The 26,281-nt window shown below is 43.8% G+C and overlaps 1 protein-coding gene across 1 annotated transcript in view; it reads right to left on the reverse strand.

The window, feature by feature from the left end:
- The window catches only part of ABCA4 (ATP binding cassette subfamily A member 4), a 107,560-nt gene extending 81,826 nt beyond the window's left edge, over positions 1 to 25,734 (reverse strand). Inside the window, exons 1-7 of the mRNA XM_039874816.1 lie at positions 25,644 to 25,734; positions 23,637 to 23,764; positions 18,623 to 18,820; positions 4,901 to 4,990; positions 2,373 to 2,613; positions 1,219 to 1,358; positions 558 to 674 (exon numbers count right to left, since the gene is read on the reverse strand). Coding sequence (XP_039730750.1) covers positions 558 to 674; positions 1,219 to 1,358; positions 2,373 to 2,613; positions 4,901 to 4,990; positions 18,623 to 18,820; positions 23,637 to 23,764; positions 25,644 to 25,734 — 1,005 coding nt within the window. The remainder of the gene's footprint in view (positions 1 to 557; positions 675 to 1,218; positions 1,359 to 2,372; positions 2,614 to 4,900; positions 4,991 to 18,622; positions 18,821 to 23,636; positions 23,765 to 25,643) is intronic.
- Positions 25,735 to 26,281: the final 547 nt, after the last annotated feature.

Genomic DNA, 26,281 nt, shown 5'->3' on the forward strand with positions numbered 1-26,281 from the left:
CTAAGGCTCCCTACAAAGCCAGTGCTTTTTCTTCTATCATAAGACATACCTATTTACATCCTATTTCCCCCAAATATACAGGTCTCTATACGAAGGGAAGACATGTATGTTGGGGGTAGGGGCAGGAAAAATGGTATACAGAAAGCTTTTTCTTATTGATATTTTTGTTCTCTTTTAATTATTCCATCTTTAGGACTCTTGTCTACTGACTTTGCACAGCTGGAAATGAGTGCAGAGAGACACACTCAAGCATCTTTGTGGTTACAGAGCTGGGCCCTTAGGGAAATGCCCCTTTGAATCGGAGTTCTTCAAGTGAATCGATAAAAGCAAGAAACTTTAGTAAGCCACCGGTCTTGTGGCAGTTTTTACAGTACCCCCAGAATTCAAGAAATGTATTTCCCACCCAAAGTCAGTGACTCCACTTGGCGACAGCTTCTAGAACTAGTGCCTTTGGGCCTTGCTTATTATATTTTGATCTAACTCCAGTAGCGATTAAGCTTTTGCTGGGAAAAGGAACTTCCTCGGCCCTCCTCCTCCCCTCTCCCCACCATCCGTACTCGGATCGTGGTCATCTGTGTGCTCTTGTCAAAGAAGTACCAGATCTGGGGCCCCACTTCTTCCCAGGCTTTGACCAACTTCCTAACACGCTCCAGCTCTTCAAAAGTTGAGTTGGCCTAAAACCAGACAGTGATAGACAGAGAAAAGAACGGAGAGAACAAAAGTGAGAGAGAACCTTTCGTTGTCTTTCCTACTCATGTCACAAACTCTTAGTGTGTAGAAAGCCTTTTCAAGGACACATCTTAGTTTTCTTAGTCTACTGATATTTTCCAGAACAATCTGCTATTTCCCAGCCTCCCCAGTTGACAGAATCTGATTACATAGTATCTCAGAGGTACATGTAATATCGACGATGCTATTGTCTCAGAACCCCATTAAAGCTAGATTTGGACTCTCTATGAGCAAATGCTATTCCTTCCTTTCTCCCTATTTGTCTATTTCAGGTAGGTAAGATACAGAGAATGTGCACCCTTCCATTAGGGATATAATTCAGGGGCCGGGAAAGAACCTCATCGTAGCCTCTGTGGAAAGGAGAGGACCCAGGCAGCTAGCTCTCTCGCTCTCTCTCTCCCTCTCTCCCTTTCTCCCTTCCTCCCTTCCTCCCCCGCCCCCCTCCTGGGTGGCCCAAGGTAGAAGGGGCAAGACCAGCTCAGACCTTACATTTTTCAGTATACTGCGTGCTGCTGGGGAATCCGGAGTAAAGAGGATTTTTCCCATTAACAGAGGCTTTGCTGCCCTCCATGCTATTTTGGTTAGAGGGTTGGACTCCAGGCTCTGGATCAATGCATTACAAAAGGTCGCTGCCAGAAAAGAAGGGACAGATTTTATCGAAACTCCTGTTGCTCGAACTAAACATGGTCATTAGTGTGTTCAAATCACATCTCTTATTCAACTCTATGCTGGAGGATTTGACAAATCACCTAAATTAATAGGCCACACTCCACCAATAACAAGCTCATCATTAGTAACAAAATGCCACAGTTCATCTCAATAAGGGCCTCATCAGAGAAACAAAGGATGGGGCTTGCCCTGTGGTTTATTCCGCTTTAGAAGAGGGAGGCTGAGAAGCCTGCTTGTGATTATAGCAAGGAACAGAGGGCGTTCTGAGATGAAAGGGACTGAGAGACCATATGAGGCCTCTCCTTGGAATCTCAGCTTTAGTTTCAATGATTTCCCTTCAATTAGCTGCTTAACTTCGGTTGTATGTGGCCATCTCCGGGCCCAACGACTTTTGGTGTGTGCCTTGCTGCCTCTTTAATGTTTAACTAGAGGGCCACCCAGCTGTATTTCTTCCCCACCCCACTCTCCTCTACCCCACAGGAGTCCCCTCCCCAACAAAAAATAGTGAAAGGTGAGAAAGAAAACTAGCCAGAGACTTGCACTTGGAATGTAATTCAGTACTACACACAGACTTTCAGTGCATTGTGTTTGTAAAAACATCCCACAGCCATGTTTACTTGCCAGGGCCCTTCTGACCTAAGCTTGGCTTGCAACTCCAGGCTGCCTCCTCATTTATCTTCCTTTTCTTCCTCTATAACGTAACCCCAGTTCAATCAGATCAGTGGGAAATGTCCTCTATGTTCCCTTTCCAAGTATGTCTCGGTTCGTTCCATGGCTCACATCCAGAACTCTTTATGCAACCATTCCCTTTCTATGAGGGGGAATAGATCCTCTGAGAGGAGAAGACTCTGCCCAAGGCCCCTCAACAGGACCAAGGGAGTGTCAACCCCGGAACTGGTTTCACCTGAAAGTGTTAAACCATCAGCTTAACTGACATCAGAGCCCGATTTATATACAGGACTCAGGAAACTTACTTGTTCTTTTGTCATAAGAATAGACAGGATCTTTCCTCATGGAGTCAATCCCCAGGAAGGCCTTATAGTTATTGTCTTCATACCAGTTGAAGGAGAACACCCGAGAGCCTCCTCCTTCTGGGTAGCCGCATAAGAGATCAGACAGGATGCCTGCCAGCTGTGTGAAGGTGTCTGGACCGCCAGTCTGCATGAGGGGCCTGGTCACCCACAGCAAGTCTTGAACACTCGGTCGATGGATGAACTAGGGCAAGGCAAAGGCTTTGGGTTACTTTAGGCAGTCAGAGTTGTAATCCACTGTGAAGCCAAAGCTCCAAAGTATGGGGAGATGTCCACATATGTGTTCGACTTCCACATTTAAAAGAATACATCCATATTCTCAGCAATCTTTAAGTCAGCTGTGAAATAAAACCCACTGCCATCCACTCAGGACCAAAGAGGAAACTAGGACGAGCCTTAAAGAATGTAAAAGAGTAAACCCCAAAGCATTTTAATATCACTTCTCTCTTCTAGTCCCTTTTACTTAAATTCTTTGGGAATATGGCTTTGGGAAAATGTAGTGAATATTTCTCTGTTCTTGAGTTCTGTTATTCCACCAAGATGAGGACACTGGAAAAAACTGAAAAATAAAATGATATAGGAATGCCTCTGTCCTAGAAAGGTAAGGTCACAGCAAATTTCGTTGGCCAAATAGTTTAGAATTTAGTTTCTTATATTTGGAAAATTATCTTCTTATTAGCTTAATTTTACCATATATAAACTCTTCCATTTTCCTTTAATGTGTTGTGGTTTGTGGTTTCTCTCTTTGTGTGTGTGTGTGTGTGTGTGTTTTAAGATCCAAGCAAATATAGAACAGATGAAGTCTCCATACTTGGAAAAACACTTTGTTGTTTTGGAAAAACACTTTTAAAATTCCACACCCAACTAAGAAGAGGCTGGTGATCTCTTCTGCATATGAGCACTCATGGTACTCACTGGCCTCATCCTTTGAAGGTAGATCTGTAATGGTGAGAACTAAAGTTGAGGGCTGCCAGAGTTGCCAGGGTCTCACCTCCCATAATGCCATCTGGCTTTGCTTTAGTGGAAAATATAAATAAAAACAATGCTGCTTTTATTCCCCCAACATACTGTATTACTCATTTTTGAAGGCACTTTAGAATTTAAAAAACCATTAGGATTCAGTCAGGTGAGACTAAAAGAGTTCCTTTACTGCAATAAGTGATGTTTACCTGTCATCCCCTCTCTTTGTCCGCATGCCAACACTTGCTCTCTGAAACTATCGAGCGCTGTGTAGAATCTACAGAGTGAGTCATGCTTATAATCACAGTCTAGGCTTCAGTAATAAAGTCGAACTCTCAAATTGCTTCAACTACAGTAAGTCTTATGACAGTCTTGTAAGGGATTATTATTATGTTGCTCATTAAATCAAAGCACTCAGAGATGAAGGGGCTGTTCCAGGGTCAAATGGTCTAGTATCAGTTAATATAAACTAGGCCATCTGCTTCAACCTGGCTCATAAGTGCTCAGACTTACTATCTAGGCAGGCAAGAAACCTTCTGGAACTCCCACACAGAACTATGCTTTGGAAATCAAACTTCAAACCTATTATACTGACATGAATTTTTTAAATGCTTATGAAGAATGGTAAACAGAGACTCCCACTGCAGCAGGTGGCCATCAGTACAATGAGTGCTTCTCTAACCTTCCCTGCATAGCATTCTGCCCTAACTTTTCCTGCTCACACTCTGCTTAGGTTGAGCTTAGTTTTATGAAAGCAAATCCCAACCATGCAGTTTTCCAGGCTGGCTAAGCCCACATCAGCTGACAATACTGAAGGGGGAAAATGTTTGGGAAAATTATTTTCACCTTTTGCCTTCCTTTATAATACTCATCACACTTGAAGGTAATTGTTTATATCTCTTTACCTCACTGGACTGTATGTTTCACAAGGGCAGTGACCATATCTGTCTATTCATCATTATGTTCCCAACACCTCTCATCTATTGAGTGGAAAATCAATTTCTATATAGGCAAAGTCTTGTGCAACGGGATGTTAATTAAAACATGAACATCTTTCACAAAACAACACAAAGAACCGTTATTTTTTTGTGATGAAATGAATCTGTATATGTATGATACTTAGTGCTGTAAACACTCAATAAATTGTGCTACTACTATTGTGTTATAGATTTTCATGAATTTTAAGAGCAAAATATAATAATATATCCCATCTGTACTAGAAAGACTTAGATTCAGTCGTCAGTCTGGTGACAATCCGTGCCACACTAGACAAGGTGGCATTTCTTCCTACACGTGAAATCAGAAGGTTGGTTCCCTACTTTGTGCCTCTGACTCGGGAACACAGATACTTTAGGAAATCAACAGGTGCTTTGAAATTGATAGATAGAAAGATTAAATGTCTTTCTCCATGAACAGGTTTGAGGTACAATTAAATTGTTTAACATAATAAATTTGGTAAAATAGTAGAAAGATAAAATGAAATTATAATTAACTATCATCAGGCCGCTTACCTCTTGAATTCTTGGTGACAGATCAGATAATATTTTCCCCCAGGATCGCAGATTGATACCTTGGGAACTGCTGTCTAGGAGTGTAGGAAGCTGTAATTGATAGGAAAAAATATTTAAAAAAAATATAGATGCAGTTATACACACACATATCTGATCTCCTGTATGCTTGAAAAACATCTCCCTTCTTCCTGATAACAGGACTTTTTCTGCAAGATTGCTTTCAGAAACAAACTTCTTTTATCTGATTGAGAAAATCAAAGGCTCTTATTCCGAGTCACCCTGCTGAGCTAGTCAGTCACAAATAGTTTCATGGTGACGTTAAATACGCCACAGTGATTCTGATTACTGGTTTAGTGACACCAAACAAGACTCCTGGAGGAAGGAAAACAGAGTGTAAAGGAAGGCTGCCTGCGGTGGTGCCCATCTGTTCACCTCTGGCTTTGTATATATTCTCAGGCTTCCTCATCATTGTTCACATCTTTGCTCTCTTTGTATCCTTTAATGCAGGTTGTGTTCCTTCCTCTGCTCAACACTACTTTCTTTTGTAAGAGATTCAACCAGTTACATCATCTTTCTTTTAAAGCTGCTGCTGGCTGCTTTAGAGAGAAATTCCCTTGCAGATTGTCCAGTAGGCAGCAGTTTTCTGGGGACTCCTGGCCCATGGGACAACACAGAACTGTTTATGCATTTTCCACAGTGGTGGGGAAGGTGGAAGTCCACTTGCTGGCTCTAAGATCCAGGGCCTATTGTGGACATCTTGTTTTCCGGAAACCAAGTTCAAGTCTTGAATGAATGACTTCATTTTTCATAGTTTCAAAATGATCGAATCACTGATCCTGTGTCTTTCAGGACTAAACATTGGTTTTCAAACTCAAGTGTGCATTTTGAGTAAACCTGGAGGGGAAAATGCATTTTAACGAGCGCAGCACGTAACTCTCATTCAAGTAATTGTGGACCGCAAACCACAACCTCAGTTTTTGTTTGCCAGTGCAGTTCTCCTGAATGTTGGGTGGATGGATCCAGCTGTGGCAAAGCAGAGAAGCAGGTAGAGTTAGGATTTAACCAGCCTTGCCTCCCGTTTCTAGATATGAGTCCTGCTCCTCCTTTTCATAATGTAGGTGCAGGGGTCCTCGCATTCTCTCTGACCCTGAAACTGAAGAATAAATGTAGCATTTCAGGCGTGTTTTCTAACTGTAAGATGATCATCTTTGTTATGCATGAGAGCTACACCGTAGATGGGAGAAGAATTTTCCACAGGAAGAACCAGCAAAGCCACCAATGAAACAATACCACTGAGTTGTATCTTCTCTCTTTAACCTTAACACTTGGCCTGGGCATTGGTCTTTCCACAACTTATTAAAAACTCCTTGGAAATATCTTCAGTGTATTCTGGGCAAAGCACTTTAATTCCTGATTTCTTTTTTTTCCCATAGGAGGGTGGGGCTGAGAAGAGTAGGTAGGAAAGGAGGAAGCAAGCCTCTCTAGCCTTCTCTCTTGCTTTTCCTCCAATAGCCTGGGCTTCTTTCTACATTCCCCAATATGTCAGTCTCCTTCTCATGCCTCCTACCTCTGCACACCATTCCCCCTGCCGTTCTCTGCTTGACAAATTTCTCATCCTTCATTCCTAACATAACTATTTATGTGAAAGCCAGTTGTCCCCATGGTGGATTTAGACAATACTCTCTTCTCTATGCTCCTTGGCTCACCCTTGTTCTGGTCTATTCTTTTAGGGCACGCTGTTTCTTTCCTTCTTTGTAATCTTCACCACTGGTAATTATGCTATTGTTTACTCATCATCTGTTTCTCTTATTAGATGCTATGCTCCATGTAGACAGGAACCATGTCTGAGATTATATACACACACACACACACACACACACACACATATACACACATATATATATACACACACACATATATACGTACATATATATGTATATATATAATTTGATGAATAAATGAATGACTTATAGCAACAAGCATATCAACTATATACATGATACTTCATGAAATGATATGTTTATTTAGGGCAGTATATTTGGGTTTTCCAAAGAAACAACTCCAATAGGATGTATATTTTTTATATATTATATATGGTTTATGTATATTTATATATTATATACAGCAATAACATTTTGTTCAACATTGTTTTGTTATAATATTGAAAAGATGTAATAGGAATTTAACTCTTGTTCATATCATTGAGCCTATGATAAAATTGGTTTTGTTATATGTTGTTTTGCTTAAAGTCGCAGAACCTATAGACGATGTTAAGGACTTACTGTATATAATATATGTCCATATATTATATGTGTGTGTGTGTGTGTGTGTGTGTGTATATATATATGTGTGTATATATATATATACATATATATATACACACATATATATATACACACAGAGAGAGAGAGAGAGAGAGTTATTATGAAGAATTGGCGAATTGGCTTATGCAATTACGGAGGCTGCCAAATCTCAAGATCTGCAGGGTGAGGAGGCAGGCCGGAGACCCAGGAATAGCTAATGTTTCAGTTTGAGTCTGAAGGCAGAAAAAAAGCCACTATTCCAGTTTGAAGGCCATCAGGCAGGAAGAATTTTCTCTTACTTGGGGGAGGGTCAGTCCTTTTTTTCTGTTCAGGCCTTCAAGTGATTGAATCAGGCCCTCTCACATTAGGGAGGGCAATCTGTTTTGCTCAGTCTATTCATTTACATGTTAATTTCAGCCAAAAGCACCCTCACAGAAACACGCAGGTTAACATTTGACTAAATATCTAGGCACTCCATTATCCAGTTAGGTTGACACAAAACGAACCATCACAGGCAGGGGGTCTTTTTATCTTTGTATAACTCAAACTTTTTATCCATTGTATTTTTTATAGTCACTCAGGAAACGTTTGTGAATCATAACACTGGGCAATGGAATGAAGTTTGCCTTAGAGGCTATGACTCATCTATGTCCAGTTAGAAAGGCTCTGCAAGATAAGTCTACTTTTAAGTTACCTTTTAATAAAAGAGCAAATAAATTTTGGTCTTTTCATCTTGAAGTCAAATTCCCCTATATTGAAGTCCTGTTAGAAGTGGATGCAATAAAGGAGTGATAAATTAATAACTTCCTGAAAATTCACAATTATTGTCTAGGTAGTTCTGAATCATATAACAGACTTTTTAAGAGATAAAAATAATAACTCCTTACTTACACGAAGTACATATAAAGTAAAGTCTTCCTGTAATCTGCATCTTCTCTCCAAGGGTAATCACGACTAACAATTACTTATGTGTCTCTCCAGAAGCACCAACCTTTAAACTTTATTTTTACATCTTCTCTGGTTGACAGTTCCACAGACCTCAGCATTTTGGCCACAGTTTTTAGTCCAATCACACTAGCTTATATGGCAGGGCTTGTAGAACACCCCGTCCTAAGTGAGGTTTTTGCTTTCTCTAAAGACTGAGGGTTCCCTCCAAGAATATGAGACAAGCACACCCCAAACCTACATTTTCATCATCCTGTTGTTTAAAAGCATCCTGATAAATCAAAAACATTCCATAAACATCGACTAGCACTGAATTTATGTGCTAGACATGAAAGATACAAAAATGAACAGATCTTTGTCATCATCAAGAAAATTGACATCGGTGGTCACAGTCAACCTCACATTCCCATCCCTTGCCCACAAACTGAGCTATATCACACCCACCCTCAGAAGCTACAGCGTCTCTTCTGTTTGAAAACAATCGCTGCACATAGGCTCTTGACTCTTTCCTTTACGCTTCTGTTGTGGCTTGACTCTCACTGCGGCAGAGCTTGCTGTTTGTCTACCCAACTTTGCTAAAGGTGATAATAGCTGGCTAAAAAAAACTACATTTCCCAGCCTCCCTATATGGAGTGTTCACATGATATAATTTTGACCAATAAGATATCAGGAGAAGTCATAGGGTGGGGCATTTGAGAAAGGTCTTTTAAAAAAATGTCTTCTGCTCTTTCCCTTCCCCTCGTCTGGAACACTGATGTGCTGGGGGAGGTAAGGCAGAAATCTGGAGATCACCAGATGACAAGCACATGCTAGAGATGCATGATAGAAAAGGAGAAAATTTGGGTTCTTGAGAAAATTTGTGGAATGACCCACAACAGGACTCTACTTTGGGAGGAAAATGAAACCCGCTATTTTTCAGCATTCTGTTACATCCAATTGCAGTTTCTAAATGACATAGTTACACATTTGACAAATATATGTTGAGTGTCTGCTCTGTGCCAGCTGCTGGGGGTACAGCAACGAGCAAAGTAAAGCCCTTCCTTAATGAAGTTTACCTTCAAGAATCTCACTGAAGTATTTTCAGGCTTCCCATCATTATTATCGTGTATATGTGCTCAAGATGCTCACATATGAAAGAAAGAACTTTAGGGACTTTACTTCATCTCCATGTCTTCTACCTTCGCCATGCTACTAAGAAGCTTTAACTAGAATCCCCAACTTCTTCCTAGTTTTTAAGTATAATTAATACTTTGGGTCCTTGTTTTTCTTGACACTTTTGATCATGTCCTTTGCCTCCCTTGATGGCTGTGGAACTGTTCTCACCTGGTTTGCTCCACTCCTTCTCCACCTTTCTCACGAGCTCCTCTGCCTCCACTTTCTCCTTCAATGCTGAGGTTCTCAAGGCCCTTCGTACCCTACTCCTCTTCCTCTGCATGCTCTCCCTGGGTACTTTCATTTCCTTTATCGTTTAATCTGCTATCTTGTTGTTGATGACTTCTTCGTATGCATCTCCAACCCAGACCTCTCCCTCGAGCTCCAGACTTATACATCCAACTGTATGCTGGACATTTGTCCAGATTCAACTTGTCCTAAACTGATCACATCATTTTCCCTCAACCAGCTTCTGCTTCCGTATGCCTCTTTCAGTTGGTGGCACCACTTTCTGCCCAGTGACCAAAACTAGAAGCCTGAGAGTCATCACTGATCTTTTCCTATTTCAGTCATTGTCAATATCCCCAGCCTAAAAATCTAGGAACTGGTGCTGGGTCTCAGAGTGCAGCAGGATGAGCCCTCTGATTACAGAGAAAGTAGCCAAGGAATATCTAAAAGACTGCTTCAGGAGGAAGCTGGAACCAAGGACTAGAGTCTAAAAAAGCTGTGTGGAGAAAAAACAACCAGGTCCTAGATGATGAGGAGGTAACTAATAAGGGGCTAGGAGCCCAGAGGCATAGAAAATAAGGAATTGCCGCATTGATGCATCCAAAGAGATTGGACATCAATCAATCAGTCATCAGCTCCTGTCACTTTTAATTACTTCCCCTTCTTTGTGAATTTGTTGTCTGTTTTTCTCACTTTATTGTGGGCTGGACACTCTCTGTGGCTGTGTTTTGCCCAAGAGAATATCTTTTGTTCATTCCCTCTTCTTTACCTCCATGGGCTCTAGGCATACTGGTTTTAAAACTCCATCCCGCATTAATTCAACACATTGAAAAGCATCTGTTCTCTATCCATATCTATATTTATCAATATCTACCAATATAAATAGATAGCTATATATACATTTTTTAAGACTCTTAATTTCCTTTTGAGATTATTTGGCCTTGAGTAATTCATTTAATGAATGATCTGGTATGATTTCCCTGCAATCATTGCAAATACTTGGACTGTTTATAAAGTGGGAAAACCTGAACTGGTTTTTGAATTTCACATTTTATAAATACTAAATTTAACAATGATGTTTAATAATATTACCTTTCTTAAACATTCAATTTAATGTTTATTAATTTCAAATCTAAAGTTTTTCTTTGTATTTCATAGCCACAATTTCTTTTATTTTCCAGTCTCACACATTTTTGTAGGCCTCTGCAAATCTTTCAGCTCTTAGCTACTATGCCCATCACTTTAGGGCCTAATAGATAAAATGCCAACCAACCCCATTTTACCCCATCCTCACCCTACCCCTAGAAGCCAGAGTCAACTAATCTGAAGCCACTTAATTTTTCTCCAAAAGGTCTTCCTTCCCCTTGGGTCAGGTGTTCCTCCTAGGTGCTCCTAGAGTTCTCAGTGCATTCATTTATCACTTTTATATTGGTTTGTTATTATTTTTAATGCATCTATCTCTCTACCACACTGTAAATCCACTAGGCATAGAAATAGGCTTTATTTTTGTTTTTATATCCTCAGGGCATGGTACACAGTAGATGCTCAATAAATGTGTTGTATTAATTAATGAATAAATTAACTATAATCTAGTAGAAAAGAGACAGAGTCTATTAAGGTTTTGGGCCTCACGAGGTATGTCTTACAGGTGTGATGGTGCCTTAAAGGAAGAGAGCAGTCAGTTCCACCTGGAGACAGGGAAGGTGACACTTGAAGGAGATATTTGAAAGAAGACCAGTTAACAATAGTGAGGATGAGAGCAGTGTTTGTACATGGAAGGGGAGGGCAGTAATTCCAGGTGGAGGGAGAAATGTGAGGAGAGTCAGCAAGAGAGAGTGACTAGAGAGATGGCCAGATAAGAATAAGACCAGGAATCTGGGGGAGAGGGAACCAGAGGAACAACAGCTTGAGATGCATTTTTGCATCTGGTTAACACTTTCTTTTTCAATCTTGTTATTAATTTAATAATATTTATTATTCAAACATTTACTGAGCTCTAGCTGTGTGCCTAGTGTTATAGCTGTGATTTTTTTCCTAGCTCTTTCCAGTGAAGATGATAAATAATGAGAGTCTTGTACTTACACCTTTGTTTTAGATACCACTTACATCTTACAACATTGCCCGGCCGCCCTAGGCAGCCCTCCATATAAATCTGGTCACCAGTTATCTGAATGATGTTGCCATTAATTATAAAATAACTTCCCCCAAACTCCCCTCAGTTCCCTACACCATTATCTATTCAAATTCTCATGTATTATTCTTGCCAAAAGAACCAGAAGAGAATGTTAAGTTTATGTGAATGGAAATTTGAAAATATTTCTGGAAAAAAAGGTCATAGACCAAATGGCAAGTCTCTCTCTCTTTCTCTCCGGTTCTCCTCCTCTCCTCCCGCCATACACACATACACACCACTGCTTCCTATGCCAAACAAGTTCTCTTAATTTCCCAAATAACAAGCAACACTTCCACGTCACAACTGTTCAGCACAATCTCAAGGTCCGGTTAGACCTCTTAAGGAAGCTGAATATACAAATGGGTCTATGGAGAGGGCACGTCTCTCTTATCTCCTATTAGTCATGCTTGGTTTGAGGGGGTCCCTGGGCCTTGATCCTATACCTAAGAGATGAAAACAGGGCCCTAGCCAGTAGCCAAGAAGATTCTGATTACTCGAGGTCTGTTTGGGTTCTCAGGGGGCAAGAAACATGCTATCCTTTGGGACTGTGTAATATATTTTTTTTCTGAAGGCAGAATAAAACATATTAGCTACTGAAAAAAAAAAATCTTGTTCGGGTAGTATTTACTGATGCTTTGGATTTATTGGATTAATTAAACAGATGCTATGCTGCCAGCACACAAAACGATGTTTTTTTGAATTGAATTCTTTGTTTTACTTTCTCCGATTCAAAGAAGGCCTGGAAAACAGTATTGATTTCTAAGTTGAGGATTTACTTAACATAAGGGTAACTAGGTAGCCTTACGTTAAAAGTCTCTTTACAGGGATGACATGGCCTCTGGGAGCTGGTGGAAGGTTCTAGAGTGAAGGACATGCTGCTATCTTGAAAGCACCCAGAAAGAGGTAAAAAGCAGATGAACTGGCAAACAGACAGTGTGACCCACTGTGCTGAGTCCTAGACTACTGCTACAGGAAATCCAGATTTATCCGGGAGAGAAATTGTTGCTAGGCTACTGGGAGACTGTGGATTTAAAGCATGTTTGTTGCAACCAGACAGTTGTTAAGCATCAGATGAAAAGAGAGGAAGCCGGCTTCAGTGGTGAGGGGGCAACCAGAGAGGACACCCTGAGTACCAGGAAATGCGTCATGAGTGGAGAATTGAGACTAAATCACTCAGAGGTGAGGGGGAAATGCCAAACTGTCTCTAAAAGGAGAGGTCACAGAGACATGCTGTCTTCCAGGACTGGAAGAGACAGAGAGTCTAATGACAGGGTGGGCTCTAGGGTATGTGAACAGACAAGTTATGGGACTTTCTTTGGCTCAACAGAAACTAGACCTTTTTCTCTCTATTGTGACTTCAGTCCCAGTATTTGTGGTTGATGAAAACAAAACTGAGTTTGGAATTTAGGAGCAGTCAAAAGGTCACTCCATGAGACAAAAACTTCTTGCTAGTCTGAGGAGTCTGAAGAAGAATGTCCCACCTAAGTGTTCGAGGAGGACATTTCTGAGAGTGGAACAATAATGGGGGGACAGTGGGGCTCTCTGCAAAGTGGCTGTATTCTTGCTTTGGCAAGAACAAAAATGCTTTTTGTTTCAAAGTGCTTTTCCATCTCTTCTCTAATGTGAATGTCACTACCATCCCATAAGATATGTAACATAGGTCTTGTTATCTTGATCTTACAGATAGGGAGGCTGAGATCCTTTTAAATGACAGCAAGTTAGGAAGTTAAGGGCCAACCCAGATCCAGGACCAGTCTCCTGGCCACCAAGGGATCTTCGTGTGCTGCAGCAGGCTGCCCACTCTTTGGTCCTCTTACCATTGGGTCCCACGCTCAGGGGAAAAACTGATGACTTCATAAGGAGAGTTAAGGAAGAATTTGTGTCTATACTGAGACACTTCAGAAAAGAACATGTATTAATGGTAGGCAGGAAAGAAATTTTAATGGAAAAGCTCTTAACCTGGCATCCGCCTTCATAGGTTCCATGAGACACACCTGTGAACTTATATTTCTCTAGGGAAAAGGTTTAGAGCTGTTGTCAGATTCTCAAAGGTAGTCCTAACTCATAAAAAGGTTAAGAACTACTCTTATATAGAGATAAGAAATATAAGAGGTTAAAATCTTTCTTAAAACCCATTTACCGTGGAGAGAACCTGATGCCTACCTAATAAGCTGATGCTCAAAGTATATCTACTGAATAAAGGCCAGGACTCCAGGACACATTATCCTAAGAGCAGCCTTCACATGGGCCTGCTAGTGACCTGAGTGACTTTAGTTTTGACCTCTCAGTACTTGTTTCTTTTTAAATTCATAAAAACAACATATGATCTGTCACAAAAATAAGCTCTGACCTACTGTATGCCCGGAGCCTAAAAGAAGTCAAGGCAGGCCCAAGACAATCAAGCCCATAGCTAATGTACATTAATATTCCTTCCTCCTATTGCCTTTTTATTTCTTTATTGAAATCTGTTGACCCAGGGGAGATTTTGATTGTAATAGACACAGTTTTGTAGCAGTAGGCAGAAACAAATACTAATGCTGTAAATCAAATATGCTTGCTGTGGCTTAATAATTTTTTTAAAAAATATTTTCTGACTTCGTTTTTGTCTAATGGCCCTCCCTCCCTGCTCCCCCACCCTAATCCCCCCCCGGGGCTCTGCCCCCCCCCTCTGCTGCTGGCACTGGGCATCACTCCTTTCTCTTCCTCCCTCCCAAAACCATGCATGACATGAAGTGAGAGAAAGTTGACAGACCAAAGATTTAGAAATCGGAAGGGAGAGGAAACCATAAAGTTAAGTCATCAATGGGACGTCAGCGTAAAATCCTGGAGATGCGGGCTTTTCCAGAGAATTTTGACACAGCAGTATCATTCGAAAATTGAAACACAGAGTTGATACTTAACAAACTTCAACCATCACAGAGAGCAGAAACCACAGCCAGCTCACCCTGGGCAGCGTGGAGTCCACCCACATTTATTCCCCATGATTCAGGAATTTAGGATGCAGAGCCAAGAACAAAGCAGGTCATTGAAAGGAGCATGGAGTCAGGACCCCCAAGACTGGGTCCTTTCTTCCCCAGAACGCAGTGTTCAGCCACTCCGTAGTCAAAGAGACACGGGCAAAATGAAGTCAGAAAATTAAAAACCGTGACAGAGTAATAGTTGAGGGGAAGGAAAGAAAGCTGAATCATGCCGCCCTGGAAGCAGCTGCAAAGGGGAAAACCATGGGCCAAAATGCCGGGGAAGCCAGATTTCCTCTATCAACAACCATCGAGAGGGGGGCAGGGAGGGAAAATCAGATTTCCCAGCAGTGTGGCAGGTCTTGGCACCCGCCTCAGTTCCCCGCTGAACTTCCACAAATAAACATCAGAACAGAAGGGACAGATTTGCTTCTCAGCAAGATTTCAAAGCTGTGCACCAGAGTCGAGAGAAAACAGGAAGGATCTAGAAGGAGGAGAAGGAGGAAAAGGGGCAAGCTTACCTCCAGGCAAATCAGATGGGAAACATCCCAACCCCTCATCCAAAACCGACACATCATTTTTTATGAGGTGTGAAACGTTTTAGGCAGCGTTGGCAGTCCTGGCACTATGGGCCCAGGTCTCAGTTCCTGGGTTACAAGCTTGAGGTGGTAAGACCACAGGTGAAGACAAGCCTTTTTCAGCTCTCAACTGAGGTGAAACCTGGAGGGGCTAAATCCCTCTGGAGGAAATCCAGCCACCTGGCTGCATATTTCTTTCCCAGCCCACCTAGGTCACTGGACATTCGATATGCGTGTGTGCGCATTCATGTGTGTGCGTGCTCGTGTGCTTGAGTGTCCTTATGGGGATGGGTGGGGTGGAGTAAGGCCATGGTCTTGCATTTGGATTATCTGAAAATGACAACACTTACTCTGACTCCAAGGGGCCGAGGAAAAACACAGCTGGTCCCAGTTGGTGCTAACCCCCAAAACCTCTCTCCGATTCTCTCAGCTCCCCAATTCCTGGGGCTGGAAGTTGAGCTCTCATTGGCTACACACACACTGCCTTTTACACACACACCGCGCACACACAGCTCCTTACACAACAGGGGTAGGTAGCGTCACAGTAGTTTACTGGGATTGGTCCCTCTTTCTTTGTTAATGAGCACTGACTTGGCATTTACTAAAACCTTATTTATACACTGGCCTACGTGCTATGAGAAACAGCCCGGCGGAACAGAAGGCCCAGCATTCCCTGCACTGGCGCTCTGCGTGGCTGCCTGCCAACCAGCTGCAATAACAGTCTTATCCCAGGGAGGCCCCGCCCCTGGCCTCGAAGCAGCCCCTGCCTCCCTGACGCCCCTCTCAGAGTTGGGGGGAGGACTGGGCTCTGCCCTGAGCCTTTCTGTGCTGCCTCAAGGTTGTTCTAAAAACACTGATAGGAGCAATAAAGGGAGCAATAAAAGCAAAAATCCTGCCTTAATGCTGTAATTTATTTTAGGTTTCCTTATTAGTAATTTTTTTTTTTTTTTGATGTTTAGCTACTTCGTCCATTTGTCGAATGGAAAAGCACATTTGAAGAGCACCAATCAAGGTGTTTGTCCTCTTTGCTAGGGTCCCATGTGTCTTGTCTTGGTCCGGCCTTTCCCCGTAGAGATGAGCAAGAGCAAGAAGATGGCGGGTAGGGGGTGTCCTCCAGGCCCTTCTCCAACTAGTTTCATTCTAGCCAGTCTCTGGGGCCACTCGCCAACTTCATAAAGAGAATGGAAGAGATGATGTGTCTCCACAGCACCCTGGTCTTATGGGGGATCAAATGAAAGTGCTTCGAAGCCTTAGAGACACTTGGGGGTAGTAGTATTATTATGCTTGCTCTACAGAGGTTGATTAGGACTGTAAATCAAACTCCTGTGTTCTAGGTCAGTAATTCTCAGCCCTGGCTGGACATTGAAATGATCTTGGGAAGCTCTGAAAAATACTAAAGGCCAACTGAGTCAGAATCACGGTGGGTGGGAGCCGGGCATTCACAGTCCTTAAAAGCCCGTCAGGTAATTCAATGTGCATCCCCGCTGGAAATCATTGATCTGGGGCCCCAATGTTGTCGGTGTTGGCATTTCTAAGCTGAGCTTCTGGGACATGGTCTATTTGCTGGTCTGGGCTAACTGAGAGTTCAGCGAGGGCGGGAGGGGCATGCCTGACGCCTTGGCCTCAGCACATGCCTGGAGCCTTGCGGGCATCCAGTTAAAGTTTAAGTGTGTGGACATGTGTACAGGGATGGTGAGTGGGCGTGCAGAACCTATCTCAGGTCAGTGAGGGTGACTGGTTAAAGTTCTCCTCTGGTTTCTTAACTCTAGTACTTGCCGGAGCAGAATATTTATCAGAAAAGATGGACCAGAAAGATGGACCTTTCTGGTCCATCTTTTCTGATAAATATTCTGAAGCCGGAGGCCTGAGTTTGGGTTCAGCCCCTAATGAACAGTTTACCTAGGTCCCCCTTTATCCTGTTATTTCTAGAACTGTCACCCCAGAATTGCTGGTCATGCCCCACAAGTGCATTTACCTATACTAGCAGCCAGGGTCCTTCAAAAAATGACACAAGACTCTGCTCCTTCTCCAGCGACCAGAGGATCGCACAACCCCAGGTGCCCAGGGAACCTCCAACAGCTCTGCAAACACAAGCACTGTTCTCCCGGCTGTATATGATAGGAGGTCTTTATCATCTTACTCATCCTTCTGTCTGATTCCGAAAACAAACCAAGGACTGTGTCTAAAATCATTTTTTTAAAAACTTTGGACAGAGAAGTTTGAACCACATGGCTTTTTATTCTCCCTGCAGCATGGGGAGCCGAGAGACCTTTTCTGTGGTCCTGGGTTCTCAGTGGTGGTGGCTTCTGTAGGTGCCAATCCCTCTTACCACTGTGGAGCCCCATACCGATGAGCCGGGAACATCGTAGAGTAACATTAAGAGAAAGTCAAACTTTGAAAGAGACAAAGTGTGAACTCTTCCAGAAACTGAGAGGTCTTGGTTTTTTTTTTTGTTTCACTTAAAAAAGCCTTCGGCTTGCTTTTTAAAATGAGCTGAGAGAAGGTTTTCTGGGACTTGAGAGAGAGTATAAAAAGGCAAAACACAAATTTCTCAACCAAGCTCTCAGTGACTGACATTCCCCATAACGCAGTTCTAGAAACTAAAATGTAGGCACAAGAAAAAAATACACAATTTAATGCTAGAAGCATTATATATGTCACTTTCTCTGAAGGATTCTAATTTTGAGTGTTCCTTAAAGCATGCCCTACCATGACCTACATCAGAATCACCTGAATTGGTCGCTGGGGGTGGAAATTTGGAATTTATATATTTTACCAGCTTCTCTGATGATTTTCATATACTCTGAGGTATGAGAACAGCTGCTCTGCCCCTCTTTTACATAATTCCCTCTCATCTTATCCTCTAGCAAAAGAGATTTCAGGTCCCCAAAAAGTATGTCTGGGATGCAACACAGGGTTGAACTAGATCCAAATTTTTGAGACTATGAAATTTTCTTTGTTATTTTTTTTTCTACCCAGAAACAACAAACTTTGCGGTCTAGAGTAGACCCAGAGGAGAGAGAGTGAAGCTCTTATTTATTAAACGCTTTGCATATATTTTTTCATGTATCTTTTCCTACCACTCCATAAGGTGCTATATTTGTTTTATAGGTGAGTGATGGAGCCAGGGGCCATATCTTGCCCATGACCAGCTAGCTAAAATATGGTGGGGCAGAGAGTCAAACCAGGCCTCTTTTTCCTTTAAAGATGCTATCAGTCAAGATTCCTTGGGCCTTTGGAGCCTGGAGCTTTCTCAAGAATTGTCTTGAACACCAAGCTTACGATCTCCCCAACTCTCAATTCACAGGTCCCTGATGGCCTGGAACCAGGTCCTGCTGTCTCAGGAATTACCTTCCAAGGGGCAAGCAGTTCAGTTCCTCGCTTACCACACGGAAGAGCTTGAAGAAGTCCACGTTGGCATACAGAGTGTCTTCCACCCACTGTAAGGTGCCCTGGGAGAGGGAGCACATGGCATCACGTACTGTCTGTGCTCCACGTCTCTGGCTGAAGATTATGAAGCGCTCCAGGAGGGCCTCACTGCAGGCAATGTCCTTCAGCACCAGGTCTGGGACTCCATGAGCAAACTGCAAGAAGGAGAAGTGACACTGGAAGCCTGCCTGTCACAGGAGGATACTGATCCCCGAAAGATGTCCACATCTTCACCCACAGTCCCTGTAAATGCATTACGTTGCATGGCAAGGGGGCTTAAGATTACAGATGAAATTAAGGTTGCTAATCAGCTGACTTTAAAATAAGGACATTATTTTGGATTATCCGGGTGGGCCCAATGTAATCTCAAGGGTCTTTCAGTTGTGGAAGAGGGAGGCAGAAGAATCAATGTCAAGAGTAATGTGACGTGAGGAAGATATAACTAGCCACAGCTGGCCTTGTAAATAAAAGGAAGCCAAAGGATGTGGAGGGTCTCTGAAAACTGGAAAATGGATTTCCCTCTAAACCTCGCCCCCCAGTAAGGAACATAGCCTTGTCAACACCTTGACTTTCAGACTTCTGACCTCTAGAACCAGAAGATAATAAATTTTTGTTGTTTTTAAGCCGTTAAGTTTACGGTAATTTGTTATAGTATAGCAGCAACAGAAAACTAATACACTCTCAAGCTTCATTTTATTAGAGAGCCATTTAAAATTTGAGAGATTCCCTTCTTAGTACACAATGCTAAGGTGATATCAGTACCTACTCCCTGAAGCTGACGTGGGGGTGTGGCTAGAATGCATTTGGAGTGATGGAGAATAATCGGCCCCCTCCTTTCTCACCAGATTTAGCAAGTAAAAACACTGGATGTCCAGTTAAAATTGAATTTCAGATAAACAATGAACAATTTTTAGTATAAGTATGTCCCCAATAGTCCAAATGAGACATACATATGTTAAAAATTTATTTGAAATTCAAATTAAACTAGGCATTCTGTATTTTATCGGATGACCCTAACCCTTGGATACCCCACATCCTACAGTTCCTGTGGAGTTCATGGACAGTGACTCTTTAACCATAATCCCTACAATGGCCTCCAGAGGTTAAGGGGGTCTCAACACTGGCCAAGTATCCTTGATCAGCCAGCACAGTAACTGACCTCTTAGAGTTCTGAATGCCAAGCAGAGGGCAAGACCCTGAGTACCGTGAACAGGTTCATGAGCTTCCCTGGCTTCTGAAATCTCCCCATGGCTTCCAATCACATAGCCCTCTAGGCTGGAAAGCATAGTAGGCCCAGGCTCTGCTACCCGCTGCATGAGACTGTCTGGGCCACAGAAGGAAGCCTGGTTCTTAAATGAGGCACTGGTCATGGCCCACGCTGGGTTGGTGTGGACTCCATCAATCTCAGGGAACCATCACTAGGTGCATATTCCAGCAGAGCCTTCCTGTTTTTCCCACATTTTACTTCTTATCACCAAGCAAAACCCTACCCCCACCCCCTCCAGAGTCTGAAACATTTTGAGGTTAAGGGAACTAATGAGCTAATTTTGTCCAAACCTCTAATATGTCAGGGGAGAAAAGTGACGGGGAAGGGGTTAGGTGACTTGAGAAGGTTACACAACAGGCTATTGAGAAAGCTGGGACACCACAAAGGGCCCCAGCTCATTCCTTCACTCAGTCACTCATTCATTCAGTGCTCACTCACTGAGTTCCCACTCTGCAGGGACTAGGGTAGTTGTTGGGGATACAGAGAGAATAAAGTGAGTTTTCTGCTTTCCAGGGAGCTCCCTGGCTAGCTGGAAACACAGGTAAATAAGTAACAGTAAATTCCAGATTGAGCATAGTGAAGCCAGAGCATAGAAGAGTGGGGATAAGAATAGCTATATTTATTGAGTGTTTACTGTGTGCCAGGCACTTTTCCAAGTGTTTTACATAGATTAATTCTTTTAACTCCCACGACAACCATATATGGTAGGCATTTTTTCAAATCTCCACTTTACAAATGGAAACAGGGGCACAGAGTGGTGAATTAACTTGCTGGAGGTCACACAGTTAACTGTGTGGCCTTGCTGAGATTTGAACCTACAGCTCATGCTTAACCATTACCTGTTAGCTCTGTCTAGCAGGGCAGAAGGAGGGGTTAGGACAAAGAAAGGAGGATTTAGAAATGATTTAACAGAGGAGGTGACATTTGAGCTGAGCTTCGAAGCATGTCCAGGAGTTTACAGGCCTGGGATTGGCAGGTGGGATTAGGGACGGACCAGAAAACTGTACTACTTCCATCGTCTAATAATTCCCTAGATGTTGAAAGAGGCGGGGTGATGTAATTCCCTTCTGAGTTGTGCTCAGACACCAGGCAGAAAGGACCAGGAAGGGTATCTAGTTCTCATGGCAAAAAATAAAATTCTATGTTTGTTGAAGATGATCAATTAGAGAGCTGTAAGCCACACGTGGCTATTTAAATTTAGAGTAATTAAACTTAAATTACATTTAAAATTTAGTTCTTCAGCTGCACTAGCCCTATTTCAAGTGCTTACCTGCCACATATGGCTAGTGGCTATGGTGTTAGACAGCACAGAAAGAGAACATTGCCATCGTAGAAGAAGGTTCTAGTGGATGGTGCTGTTAAGGAGCCTCGGAGTTGGATAGAGACTGAGACCCAGATTGAGAGACAGAGACAGAGAGACACACACACAGAGAGAACAGAGAGAGACAAAGAGAGAGAGACAGAGACAGAAAGAGGAACAGAACCAGAGAGAGACAGAGACAAGGAGAGAGAGAGACAAAGAGAGGAAGAGAGAGAAAGTGAGAGAGAAGGAGAGGGAGAGGGAGAGAGAGAGGGAGACGAAGAGGGAGAGGCAGGCACACAAGGCAACCAGGCTGGGAAGGAGGGCACGGGGTGCAGAGGGAGCTGGGTCAACATGAATGACCCCAGCAAGTGTGGAAGCTCTAGGCTCCCTGTTAAGATCTGAGGTTTGCTGGTCAGGGAAGCATCAGCTAATCACTAAATAAAGTCTCAACTGGGTGATCCTGGTCCTTTCTCCCCACATGAAAGTCCTCAGCCCTGATGCCAGTAGCACAGCAACTAGAGAATCAAATGTCACGTCACTGAGGAACTGGAAAGAAATTTCCCCTAAATTCCTGTCCTTATCTCCATCTCCCTTTTATTACCAACTGGAAGTCATCACAGGCATTTCCAGGACTTGAGTTTTATGAGCTGAAGAGAAAGCAGAGGAGAAAATGAGCAATTGATGCTGCTGCCACCACACCCCTCCGGTGGGGATAGGAGGGGAAGTGGAGCAAAGCAGCCAGGCCTGACTCCAAGGGCCCCACCAAGAGCCCACTGCAACCAAGGCCTGGGTACTGCGGGCGCCATGCTCCAAGGGGCCTGACATGCCGCCTGGGGCTGACCCTCAGTTCCTCTCCTCTAGTTTCCGTGAAAACCTCAGGGTCTGAGAAGCCAGAAAAGCAGGTATGGGCTTCTTCGCTTCTGTGCTTGAAAACCTCCTTCAACAGAGCCAGCCCCAATCAGGCGGGTGGGGTGCCCCTCCCTCCTCTGGGATCAGGGGCACCCTGTGCAGACCTTTATCTCAGGACTGACAACAGGCCCTGAAATTCTGTTTATGTCTCGTCTCCCCTGGAGTCTGGGGGAGGTGCAGACCTGGCCAAGAGAGGTGGGAGGGCATCTGCGCTCTAAGCCGCTGCTCACCCTACATTCTCACTGACTTCATCCCAGTAGGAGCCCACACACCTAGGATGCTGGGCCAGGAGCCTGTAAGGCGCCAACCCAGAGCAGCAGTTCTCACCCCTGAGCCTATCAGAATCACCTGGAGGGCTGATTAAAACACACAGATTGCTGGCTGGTCTGGAGTGGGGCCTGAGAATTTGCATTGCGAACCAGCTCCCCCAGTCCTTGCTGCTCTGGGACTCTGAAAACCACTGAACTGGATGTAAGAAATGAGAAGACCTGGATTCCACTGTGGTTCTGACAATATTTAGCTCTATAGCCTCACACAAATCACTCAGCCGCCTCAGTTTCTCCCATCTGTTAGACCCATCTCAGGATTCATGTGAAGAACACACAGCTAAAAGATGTGAAAGTCCTATGTTAGTACTAAAAATGCTCTGAACAAATATAAGAGAGTATGAGATGTAGATGAAATAGATGGAGGAGGTGGGGCGTGGATTAGGTCAGAATAGAGGAAGGAGTTTGCCTGCCATGGAGAAGAAATGTTGCAAGAAATCAAAGGTTTGCTCTGCCTGCTGCCGTTACCAGGTTCTGTAACTGGGAGCAGTAACCTCAGCACACGCAGACTCTCTGCACTGCTGGTTTCTCGACCTGGAACTCTCCTCACAGTTATTTTCATGGCGGCCTTCTCTTCAGTCGGGTCTGCTCAAATACCATCCCCGCCCCCGCCACCACCCCGGGAAGGCCTCGTTGACCATCTCATTTAAAACTGCCCCATCAAGACGATCAGTCCCTCCTAAACTCCTGATCCCGCCAGATTTTCCTCATAGCCCCCATCTCAACTTAGAAATGCATGGTATCCTTTGCTTCCTTGATTACTGCCTGTCGCCCCACTGGACGTAAGCTCCTGGAGTCAAGGGCTCGCCAGTACTGTTCACACTGTATTCTAGTACTTAAAATGTCCCTAAATATTTAATGAATACAAGAAGAAACCCCAGTTTCCTCAACTAGAAGAGGAGGTTGAGCCACGTGATCTCTAAGGTTCCGTACAGTCCTAAAAATCTGAGATGTTGTAGTGTTGCCAAGATTTGTACCTCAGAATCCTATAAGGGGTATGTTGATCATCTCAAGTGACCCCCAGATATTTTTCTGAATATGTGGCATGAATCATGGGTTCTGAATGTGAAAGCAAGAAGGAAAAAAAGCCAAGGTGTTTCTTGCCTTTCTGGGGTTCGTGCTCACCCTTCCCCTCTAGGGACCACTGACCGAGGACATACACCTACCTGCTCTGGTCGGACCTGGGAGTTGACCAGAAGGTGGACAACTGAGTCAGACAGGCCAATGTTTTTCATGAGAAATAGTGTCAGTGTTTCTTCATCTTTTAGGACATCCAGGATTCGTATTCCTTTTCCTACATATGAATGAGAAAAAAATCAGGGTACTGAAGGGGAGGTAGGTCAAAAAGAGACGACATCTAAGATTGATCGGAAACATTTCTAACTTGATTCTCAGAGGAAGGTTCTGTTCTTGGGTTCCCTGGGCATGCCTGGAGGTCAGGGGTCCTGCCAGTAGGCTGTCACCAATACAGTCACATTTACTGCTGAAGCAGTTGAGCAAAATTTAATGAGAAGGCACAGGAGGTGGGAAAAGTTAGCTCAGGGTCAGGGGTGAGATTGTCAGATGTTTTGTAGGATTGGTCAAGGACAGTGGCTTTCGGCGTGATGGGGGTGAGGAGCTGGAGCAGGGAAATTTTGTCCCCCTGGGAATATTTGGCAATGGCTGGAGATAGTTTTGGTTGTCACACCTGGGGAGATGTTAGTGAGTAGAGAACAGGGATGCTGCTAAACATCCCACAGTGCACAGGACCAACCCTTTCCCTCCAAAACAAAGAACTATCTGGTCCAAAATGCCAATAGTGCTAAGACTGAGAATTGCTGGGATTGGAAGAGACACGTAGTCTGTCCACACTGCAGTTGTCATGGGGTAGAGGATCTTTCTTGGCATTTCTGTCATCTCAGTTAAGGCTCTAAGCTCAGGGTATTGACATGGACAAAGAGAGATGGGGCTGTTTTGGACAAGAAGATGTTCAAGTGGGAAAGGGGATGGCCTATTGCTGGGCTTGCAATTTTATGCCCCAATCATCCCAGCCATGCTCTCTCCAGCTCCACTCAAAACCTGCGAGAAGCAGAAACTTCCTCATGGAGAGGCACAAAGGACCGCTCACAGTTCAGGTCACTGTAGGGCAGGTGATTGAACCTCTTTGTGTAAACACTTACCACATCTTCCTCTTAGGGTTGTCGTGGGAGTGACAAGGGACAAGGAATGCAAAGTGCTCAGCTGTCAGGCCTGAAAATAGTGAACGCTCAACAAATACTCGTTCTGACTGCATTCATATTATTCTGACCCCTCCCAGGGGAGTCACACCCAGGGGCCCACTTCCTCTGCCTGCTTCCAGGTCCAACACCGTTACAGTTCATGAGGAGCTGGCCAGAGAAGAAGATTGCAGGCCCAGATATTTATGAAATCATTTCAACATTAAGAGAAAACATTTGGGTTGCATGAAAATGCCCATGTCTACATCCCAACTTCTCTGGGAGCCTGTTTGACTGCTTATCACTTGGCTCTTCTTTAAATGTAATCATCAAATCCCTCTGCAACTTCCAGGTCCTAACACCACAGAGCCCTTCCCCTCCCTTCCCAAATTCTTCCCTCATGAGGCAGGCAAGAGGCCCAGGCCCTGAGTGCTTCCCAGCCTTCCGCTCCATTTTTTGAGGCTGTGACTCTCACGGCACTGTGCCTTGTCCAGACTAATGTTGCTGTTGCTTTCCTCTTGAAAGGGGATGTGTCAATCACAGGCTAGAACAGGGTGACTGTCCTGAGGTGTCACCGCACTGCCGCCTCTCTCTCCAGGATGGGTGCCCTTTAGAGTTGTGCCACCAGGTAGCCCAGTGTCACTATCCTTTGCACAGGAAAAGCCCAGAGGCTTTAGGGGAATCTGACACACGAGTGAGCCCAAGGGAGGAGGTGGGTTCTGAAAGGGACTGCTCTAATCGATTCTTGCCTTCCCTCCTTTTCAATACTGTAAGTCTGTCATCTTCCAAATTCAGCCCCTGTTTCCTCTCTTCCTTTGTCTGGGGCACCAGCTCAATTGTTCTCCCAATCATTTCTTTATATACGGCATTATATTATATACTCTGGCCTCCAGCATCACCTCCCCTCCCCCCCACACACACAATCTCTTGTGAGTAGGGGGTTATGGATTCCATTTTTATTAATATCCCTCTTCATACCTAGCAATGCCAGACACAAAGATGTAAGCCTTTGAAGTCTCCTCTCTCTGACACCCAGCATTAGAGCCTGACATGGAATCAGGGCCTCCATAAATGGATTGGCAAGAGGCACACAATAAATACCTGTTGTTTTGAGTTAAGAATAAGGAAGCTATTTGACTGTTTATCTCTTTGTTATTCTTTAACTCACTTACCTGACCTTACATAAAAATACTTTGCTGGGGAAAGGGACGAATTGAGGGAGACAGGAAGTGGTTTTGCCCTGGCGTTGCACAGTGTCCTGCCCAGGTGACTGGGCTGCTGTGGCCCATAGGGAGGAGGGGGTAGGAGCTGGGAGTGTGGGGGCCACCCTGTAGAGAGAGTGTGGGGCCCAAAATGTAAGAAGTGGCCGATACCAGACAGAGGCTTCACTAGACTCTCGAGGGAGAAATGTGAGCTGGGGGCCTGAGGAAAGAAAAATAAATTTAGTTTAAAATGTGGTTCTTCTTGTTCTCTTCCCCTGGGAAGATTAGAGCCTGGGGGAGGGGGCTGCTGAGGCCCACGGAGCTGAGGGGAGCTAAGGTGGGAGGGAAGCCAGGAGAATGCATGAGGCTCCTGGGAAGAAGATGTTTAAAGATGATTGAGAGACCTGCAGAGCT

Source organism: Pteropus medius, unplaced genomic scaffold (assembly GCF_902729225.1).
Source record: "Pteropus medius unplaced genomic scaffold, Ma_sr-lr_union100, whole genome shotgun sequence".
Classification (NCBI taxonomy): Eukaryota; Metazoa; Chordata; class Mammalia; order Chiroptera; family Pteropodidae; genus Pteropus; species Pteropus medius.